Source organism: Pinus tabuliformis, chromosome 7 (assembly GCF_031772625.1).
Source record: "Pinus tabuliformis cultivar Carrire ecotype Pingquan chromosome 7, CPIR1, whole genome shotgun sequence".
Lineage (NCBI taxonomy): Eukaryota > Viridiplantae > Streptophyta > Pinopsida > Pinales > Pinaceae > Pinus > Pinus tabuliformis.
Window position 1 is genome coordinate 1599061472 of NC_142293.1, and position 9337 is coordinate 1599070808.

A 9337-nucleotide genomic window follows, 5' to 3' on the forward strand; every position below is an offset into this window, starting at 1 on the left:
TTTCTTAACCTCTTTAAAGAATTTTGAGATAGGGTTTTTATCTAACTTTCTGTAGCTACCACAATTGAGGTGGTCCTTAAATTTTTCAATGTAGCTTTTTTTGTTGAGGATTATAGTGGCATCTCCTTTATTTTCTTTGAGTATTACATTGTTATCATTTTTCTTTAGTTTGTTTAATGCAAATAGTTCATTTTTGGGCATGTTATTCTTTGGTGGTTTGGCCCTTCTGAGTATTAATACACAATCTTGTCTTATGGCTTCTTTCTCTTCATCACTCTCAAGGTGTTGTATGCTATCTTCAATACAACAAATGATGCTTTCTGTTGGGATGCGTTTAGGAGCAATGGCGAAGTTGAGCCCTTTACTGAGGACACTAATTTCATCTTTATTCAAATTATGACTAGATAGGGTGACTAATTTTCTGCTCCCATTTCTTTTACTGCTCTTATCCCCATGTCTATTTTTCATATTCAAATTATTCTTAATGTCTTCGTTGCAATTCTTACCTAAGTTCTCTTTTGATGCAGGAGCATCCAGTTGAGGGTATCATGGCTGAGGTGTTTGGTCTCAGTGAAAAAAGAACAGGTTCACATTTCATGGTTTAGTTTCATTTTCATTCGCTGGTCAAGACAGTAATTAGGGACTTATATGTTTTTTTTCTTTAATTTGTTAGTTCAGTAGTAGTTAAGAGTGTCATAGTCAAATAAGGGCTATTACAACCACCTTTTATCTATTGCTTTCTTTTTATTATTTACAGTTGTCTTATGTACAAAAATATATTCCAACAGAGCAAGGAAAACCAAAAGTAGTTGCTATAACTACGTAATTGCACATACAACTGCAAATACAACTGCGAGCAGTTAAGACCAAACTATCTCGAAATAGTACAAAAGAAAACATTTCATATTTTGTAAGGGTTCGACTAGAGAATAGAAGGAAAAATAAATAAGAATTTCTTTTTTGCAGAACACCTGTGTCTATCTATAGCTTTCCATCTCCTCTAAATTAATTACTGTGTGCATTGACCCAAATAGAGAAATGAATCACAGTTACAGCTAACTGGTTATCCTCTAATTAATTATTGTGTGTATCAATAAATACCAGAGACTTTTTATTCTTTTCTTTCCTTTTCCAAAACAATTATTTTCTACCAACGAATTGACTACAGAGTGTCTCGAAGATAGAACTAACAACAGTTGAAGCCATACAAGTAACAAAGAGCGAGATTTCAGTTCCAGACAACAAACAACAGTAAGCCCACGGAGAGCGAACAAGCGATAAGGAGAGATCACTACAGAAACAACAGTTCCTACTTTAAAAATGACCACACTATATTTCCAAGTAATACACCATTATCTAAACAAAGTCCTTTTTCAAATAAATTTTTTCATAATAATAAGTTACAAATTTCAAAATAGCCACAGTCAAAGGTGGAACGAGTCGCATTAAGAAAAATAACCGACAACGACTCAGGGTTTGAGTACCCAGAAACAAACCTAACGACTATAGGAACCAAAATACATTACACAGAAGGGCATAACCCAAGATAAGTTAACAACAAGTGAGGAGCCGAGGCTCTCAGGGTCTAAACAACTACCAGACAACCAGAACACTGGGGTTTGAACAAAAATAAAATGAGATACATCTCAGTGACAAGGAAAGACCCTACTGGGTTTTACAAGGAAGCAATAGTCCTGAAACCTAGCGTCTGAAGTAACCCTTCACCTGCAAACACTGCCCACAGAGAGGTGATAGAGCCTGTGCATACAAAATGGAAACGGAAAGTGTGCAACCATAAGGAGAGGGTTGAGATCTTACCAGAGGAACAGACGGTGTCGAAACGAGAAATCTGAGACCAGGTCGCAGCCACAAGGAAAAGCCCCTGCTCACAAGGAGCGGTTATCCTTAGCAAAAACCCAAAAATGCGAAAAGAACTATAACATGGACAGAGAATTTACCTTGTTAGTGATGAGCAGAGCCAAGGAATCGGTCCTTTGTGGCTGCAACCTGCAAGAGGAAAACATAGAGGAATAAATAGATAACCAGAGGAATGGTCGAGTAGGAAAACAAACTAATAAACAATAGAATCACACAACAAATATCAGAGTTGCAGCTAAGTAAAACCTTTCACGATGGTCAGTGAAACAACCAACATAACACCCAGAAGAACCCTAACTACTAGTAGCTAAAGAACGGTCTACAGAACCTTCAGACATATAGAGCAGGACGGGCACCATTGCAACAACCACCAAAGACACAGAGCGGAACTCTCTCAACAACCAGAAACCAACAAAACATAATGTCAAAATGCCGAAGTGAGTGAGGGTTTGGTGTGTAAACCCAAGCGCAGGATAGCGAGGTTTGAGGTTGGGACAGGTGTCCTCCACACCAACTCTCGTACCCTTCAAATTGAATGCGCAATCAAACAATCAAAAATATCCATAACACTTTAACCTGATATTTAATCAACCTCTTTATTATTGTATTGTAAGGCTAATTGGGTTGGTCCCATCATATTGTGGTATCAGAGCAGGTTTTGGAGATTTCTTGGAAAGAATGGAAGTTGGAAGACAACGTCGTGGAAGAGGTGCTCGAAGAGTAGCAGAGGAAGGATTGCGGGAGGAGATTAGGATCCTTACTGTCCATTTGGAGGTGGTTGAAGCAGGAAGGAGAAGGGATCCAAAGGTAGGAGATGACAACGAAGAAGAAGCTATAGTTGCGACAGATGGATCGGATGAGGAAGGACTTAAAATTAGATTGTTGAGGTTGGTCTTGTTGGCTAGTAGCAAGCCTAAGCTAGAAATTCCAAATTACGATGGCAGCTTGTCCACAAAAATTCTGTTAGATTGGATTAGCGGGTTGGAAAAGTATTTCAAATGTGAAGAGGTCAGCGAAGATTAGAGATTTAAGTTTGCTACAACCAAGCTGAAAGGACACATAGCCTTGTGGTGGGATAGTGTCCAAGCGGAAAGAAGAAGGATGAATAAGTTGCCAATAAAGAAATGGCCAAGAATGGTGGCCAAGATGAAGGGCAGATTTTTGCCCAAAGATTACCAGATTGCACTGCATCGGCAAGTGCAGAATTTGAAGCAAAAAGGGATGACAGTGAGAGAATATACTAAATAATTCTATCGGGTAAATTTAAGAGTTGGGTATATGGAGGATACCCCAGAAAAGACAGCCAGGTATGTGAATGGCCTAAGGCTGGAAATATTGGATGAGATAAGCATTCTTTCCCTAAGGAATATAGAAGAAGCATACCAGAGTGCCATGAAGGCAGAGGAGAAGATCACAAGAAAACAGAATGCTAGAAGAGGATGGGGAACTGGTAGAGGAAGAGGACAAACTACCAATAATAGTGAAGAGGGTAGTAGTTCCAAAACTTTAGGGATAGTAGAAAAAGGAGACAACACTAGAGGAGGAAGGCCATATCAGCGAGGAAGGGGAAATGGTCAAGGTAGGGGAGCTACCTATCAGTGCTACAGGTGCCACAAGTGGGGGCACATGTCTTTTGAGTGTCCTGAAGCAAAACAAGCTGGTCAAAGAGGAGCATATGTTGCGCAGTTAGAGGAAGCAGAGGCACCACTGCAGGAAGCAGAAAATGTGTCGGAAATAGGGGAAGCCTTAGTTCTGAATAAAGTGTTGTTGAAAGTAGCAAAGGAGACAACTGAACAAACTTAAAGGAAGGCATTATTCCAGACAGTTTTTAAATCGCACGGAAAATGCTGCAAGTTGATTATCAGTAGTGGGAGCACGGATAATCTGGTTGCTGCAGAGATGGTAGAGAAGTTGGGTTTGAAGCGGCTGATGCACCCCACTCCCTACAAGGTATCATGGTTGCAGAAATGCCATCAGTTGTTGGTTGACGAACAGTGTGAAGTTGAGTTCCATATTGGTAAGTATAAAGACAAGGTTATTTGTGATGTTATGCCAATGGATGTATGTCATATACTGCTAGGAAGGCCATGGCAGTATGACTGGAAGGTAGTGCACGATGGGAAGACAAACTGTTACAAGTTTTTCAAGGATGGGATTAAGCACACACTTGTGCCCATCAAGGAGGAAGAAACAATAGAAACAAGTGGAACAAAAGTGTTATTAATGGGTGGAAAACAATTTTTAAAGCAGATTGAAGACAACAAAGTGAATTATGCTGTAGTAAGGAGGCCAAAGGCAGTGTTACTACACACTGAAATTTTAGTTTTACCAGAAGAAATTCAGGAGATGTTGCAGGAGTTTAGTGATATCATAGTGGATGATCTACCAGATAAACTGCCTCCTAAGAGGAGTATCAGTCATCACATTGACTTTATACCTGGAGCAAGTCTACCAAACAAGGCAGCAACTGGATAAGCCCCAAAGATAACGAGGAGATCAGAAAACAGGTGCAGTAATTGTTGGATAAAGGGCTGATAAGGGAGAGTTTCAGCCCTTGTGCAGTTCTGACAGTTATCGCTCCCAAGAAAGGAGGAGAATGGTGAATGTGCATGGATTTGAGGGCCATCAACAAGATTACTATCAGGTATAGGTTTCCACTGCCACAGATGGACGATATGATGGACTGCCTGAGTGGGGCAGCATACTTCTCGAAGATCGATCTAAAGAGTGGTTATCACCAGATCCGGATTAGGGAAGGGGATGAATGGAAACCAGCATTCAAAACTAATGAAGGGTTGTATGAATGGTTGGTAATGCCAATCGGATTAAGTAATGCCCCTAGTACCTTTATGCAACTGATGAACGAAATGTTGAAAGAGTTCATTGGAAAGTTTGTGATAGTGTATCTTGATGATATATTAATTTTTAGCAAGACTAAGGAGGAACACTTTCGACATGTTCGAAGTGTGATGGAGAAATTGCAGTAGAATAAGTTGCTGATAAATCTAAAAAAATGTACTTTTTTTCAAAGAGAACTGGTTTATCTGGGTTTTGTGATTGCAGAGAACAAGTTGAAGATGAACCTAGAAAAAGTTGTTGTTATTATTAATTGGCCATCCCAAAAGAGCCTATTTGAGGTTCGTAGTTTTCATGGGTTGACAAGTTTTTACTGTAAATTTATCAGAGATTTTAGTGGAATCTGCGCGCCTATGTTGGATACTATTAAGAAGACAAGTCAACCTTTCCATTGGACTGAAGTAGCAGAGAGGAGTTTCTAGTTATTGAAGGAAAAAATCACTGAGAGACCAATTCTAAGATTGCCTGATTTTAATAAGCTCTTCCAAGTCCGTTGTGATGCAAGCGGTATGGCCATTGGAGATGTACTTAGCCAGGAAGACAAACCTGTTGTGTTTTTCAGTGAGAAGTTGAATGAGAGCAAGCAAAAGTATTCATCTTATGACAGAGAATTCTATGTTATCGTCCAAGCAATGAAGCATTGGAGACACTATCTGGGTGGGAGTGAGTTTGTTTTATTTTTTGATAATGCTGCACTGCAATACGTGATGCAATAGCATAATCTGAATCACAAGCATGCTAAGTGGGTCGATTATTTACAGAGTTTCACTTTTGTGTTGAAACACACTAGCGGGCAGGCCAACAAAGTGGCAGATGAGTTGAGCAGAAGAGCTTTGTTCTTGCAAGAGAATATGATACAAGTGCTGGGCTTTGAGCATTTGAAAGACTTGTATCATACCGACACAGATTTCAAAGAGGCTTATGAAACCTGTCAGAATCATTTGCTGAGAAACAATAGTCCATGGTTGGACTATAATTTACAGGAGAAGCTATTGTTTAAAGGGGGACAATTATGCATTCCTAATTGTTCGATGAGAGAGAATATCATTCGGGAGAAGCACAGTGGAGGTCTAACTAGGCATTTCAGCATAGACAAAACATTAGAACAGTTAGGACACTTTTATTACTAGCCAAAGATGCGATGGGATGTGCAACGATATGTGACTAGGTGTAAAGTGTGCCAATTGGCGAAAGGACACAGCCAAAATGCAGGACTCTACACGCCACTGCCTATTCCAAGTAGACCGTGGGACTCAATCAGCTTGGATTTTGTCTTGGGTCTACCAAGGATGCAATGAGGTTTCGACTCGGTGATGGTGGTAGTAGACCGGTTTTCGAAAATGGTGCATTTCATTCCTTGTCGAAAAACTAGTGATGCCACTCACGTAGCACACTTGTTTTTCATGAAAATCATTAGGTTGCATGGCTTACCGAGGTCCATTATCTCGGACAGGGATGTGAAATTTACAGGGCACTTTTGGCGCACCCTGTGGAAGAAGTTGGACACTCAGTTGAATTTCAGCTCTGCATATCACCCACAAACTGATGGGCAAATGGAGGTGGTGAATAGGAGCTTGGGAAACCTACTACGAAGTTTGGTTGGAGAGAACTCACGGATGTGGGATTGTGTGCTTGCTTAGGCGGAATTCGCTTATAACAATTCACTAAATTGTAGCACGGGTTACAGTCCTTTTCAGATTTTGTATGGCATGCATCCTCGCGGAGTGCATGAGCTACGAGATCTGGGAAAATTAGAAAGAAGGAGTGCTGACGGGGAAGATTTCGCCAAGGCAATGAACGACTTACATGAGCAGGTAAAGTCGAAATTGCAAGACAACAGTCAGAGATATAAATAGCATGCAGATTTAAAGTGGCAGGAAGTACAGTTTAATGTAGGGGACAAAGTCCTTGCGCATTTGCGCAAAGAATGTTTTCGTAGGGGTGAATACAACAAATTGAAATATAAGAAGATTGGCCCTTGTAAAATTCTGCGTAAATTTTCAGCAAATGCTTATGAATTATAGTTACCACCAGGGATAGGCATATCACCCATCTTCAATGTGGCAGATTTGTTTCCATTTACTGCCAGTCCTGAAGACGATAGTGCCACACGGCCAGAATGGGACACCCAAATTGAGAATGGTTTTTGGATGAGACAAATGCCTTCAGCTCAGCCCCTTGAGATCGAGAGGATTCACAACACTCAGGTGGCCAAGCAAACTCAGCGGAAGGAATACCTTTAGTATGTGGTCAAGTGGAAGAATCGCCCCATAGAAGACAATTTGTGGCTTGACTCCAAACAAATACAACGGACAGGCTATTCGGTTGAGGAGCTCATGGACCGGAGCCATGAATTTTTCTTACCCCGGGAGCCTGATGCAGGAGCATCCAGCTGAGGGTATCATGGCTGAGGTGTTTGGTCTTAGTTAAAAAAGAACAGGTTCACATTTCATGGTTTAGTTTCATTTTCATTTGCTGGTCAAGACAATAATTAGGGACTTATATGTTTTTTTCTTTAATTTTTTAGTTCAGTAGCAGTTAAGAGTGTCATAGTCAGATAAGGGCTATTACAGTCGCCTTTTCTCTATTGTTTTCTTTTTATTATTTTCAGTTGTCTTACGTACAAAAATGTATTCCAACAGAGCAAGAAAAACCAAAAGTAGTTGCTATAACTATGTAACTGCACATACAACTGCAAATACAACTGCGAGCAGTTAAGACAAAACTGTCTCAAAATAGTACAAAAGAAAACATTTCATATTTTGTAAGGGTTCGACTAGAGAACAAAAGGAAAAATAAATAAGAATTTCTTTTCTGCAGAACACCTGTGTCTATCTATAGCTTTCCATCTCCTCTAAATTAATTACTGTGTGCATTGACCCAAATAGAGAAATGAATCACAATTACAGCTAATTGGTTATCCTCTAATTAATTACTGTGTGCATCGATAAAGAGCAGAGACTTTTTATTATTTTCTTTCCTTTTCCAAAACAATTATTTTCTACCAGTGAATTGACTACAGAGTGTCTCGAAGATGGAACTAACAACAGTTGAAGCCATACAAGTAACAGAGAGCGAGATTTCAGTTCCAGACAACAAACAATAGTAAGCCCATGGAGAGCAAACAAGTGATAAGGAGCCCATGGAGAGCAAACAAGTGATAAGGAGAGATCACTACAGAAACAACAATTCCAACTTTCAAAACGACCACACTGTATTTCTAGGTAATACACCATTATCTAAACAAAGTCCTTCTTTTTCAAATAACAATTTGCATAAGAATAAGTTACAAATTCCAGAATAGCCACAGTCAAAGGTGGAATAAGTCGCATTAAGAAAAACAACCGGCAACCGGCTCAGGGTTTGAGTACCTAGAAACAAACCTAATGACTATAGGAACCAAAATACATTACATAGAAGGGCATAACCCAAGATAACTTAACAGCAAGTGAGGAGCTGAGGCTCTCAGAGTCTAAAACAACTACCAGACAACCAGAACGCTGGAGTTTGAACAAAAATAAAACGAGATACATCTCAGTGACAAGGAACGACCCTACCGGGTTTTACAAGGAAGCAACAGCCCTGAAAACTGGCGTCCGAAGTCACCCTTCACCTGCAGACACCGCCCACAGAGAGGTGTTAGAGCCTGTGCATACAAAATGAAACGGAAAGTGTGCAACCATAAGGAGAGGGTTGAGAGCTTACCAGAGGAGCAGACGGCGTCAGAACGAGAAATCCGAGACCAGGTCGCAGCCACAAGGAAAAGCCCCTGCTCACAAGGAGTGGCTATCCTCAGCAAAAACCCAAAAATGCGAAGAGAACTATAACAGGGATAGAGAATTTACCTTGTCAGTGACGAGAAAAGTCGACGAACCGGTCTTTTGTGGCCGCAACCTGCAAGAGCAAAATATAGAGGAATAAATAGATAACCAGAGGAATGGTCAAGTAGGAAAACAAACTAATAAACAATAGAAGCACACAACAAATATCAGAGTTGCAGACAAGTGAAACCCTTCAAGACAGTCAGCGAAACAACCAGCATAACACCCGGAAGAACCCCAACTACCAGCAGCTAAAGAACGGTCTACAGAACCTTCAAACATACAGAGCAGGACATGTACCATTGCAACAACACCAAAGACATAGAGCGGAACTCTCCCAGCAACCAGAAACCAACAAAACACAATGTAAAAATGCCGAAGTGAGTGAGGGTTTTCTGTGTAAACCCAAGCGTGGGATAGCGAGGTTTGAGGCCGCGACAAGTGTCCCCCACACCAACTCTCATACCCTTCAAAGTGAATGCACAATCAAACAATCAAAAATATCCATAGCACTTTAACCTGATATTTAATCAACCTCTTTATTATTGTATTGTAAGGCTAATCGCGTTGGTCCCATCATCTTTTGAATTATTACTAATCAAAATAATCTTCTTCGAATTGTTTATCAGATTGCATTTGTTCATATTAGAGTTCACATTAGAGTTACCATCCACGTTGTAAATATTGATGTTTAAAATTTATTTATACACACAGTTTCCAAATGCCAGGACAATCAACATATTCCAGCTCCACAACAAGGGCCAATCACATATTTGTTTGAA

At 40.1% G+C, this 9337-nt stretch overlaps 1 protein-coding gene across 11 annotated transcripts; it reads right to left on the reverse strand.

The window, feature by feature from the left end:
* Window positions 1–1371: 1371 nt before the first annotated feature.
* On the reverse strand, window positions 1372–9106 carry LOC149254237 (uncharacterized). Of its 11 annotated transcripts, none has more exons than XM_089460096.1 (5): window positions 8771–9076; window positions 8580–8628; window positions 8440–8503; window positions 1959–8347; window positions 1708–1882 (listed from the first exon to the last, which is right to left on the reverse strand). In XM_089460096.1, exons 1-4 carry the CDS (start codon window positions 8856–8858, stop codon window positions 8288–8290), a joined length of 261 nt encoding a protein of 86 aa, XP_089316222.1. In that variant the 5' UTR covers window positions 8859–9076; the 3' UTR covers window positions 1708–1882; window positions 1959–8287. The 11 variants fall into 11 exon arrangements, 10 of the variants coding, with proteins under 10 accessions (XP_089316225.1, XP_089316227.1, XP_089316224.1 ...); XM_089460100.1 differs by having other exon boundaries at window positions 8828–9071; XM_089460099.1 differs by lacking the exons at window positions 1959–8347; window positions 8440–8503 and having other exon boundaries at window positions 1372–1725; window positions 1819–1882; window positions 8771–9106.
* Between the last annotated feature and the right edge of the window lie 231 nt (window positions 9107–9337).

What these genes read in the sequence shown, in the direction of transcription:
- LOC149254237 (XM_089460092.1), bottom strand. Translation starts at nt 9,019, where the DNA reads ATGAGAGTTGGTGTGGGGGACACTTGTCGCGGCCTCAAACCTCGCTAT. An exon ending in TCTTTGGTGTTGTTGCAATG is followed by an intron (nt 8,629 to 8,855) that starts GTACATGTCCTG and finishes TTGCTCTTGCAG; the next exon opens with GTTGCGGCCACAAAAGACCG. An exon ending in CTTTTCTCGTCACTGACAAG is followed by an intron (nt 1,883 to 8,579) that starts GTAAATTCTCTA and finishes CCTTGTGAGCAG; the next exon opens with GGGCTTTTCCTTGTGGCTGC.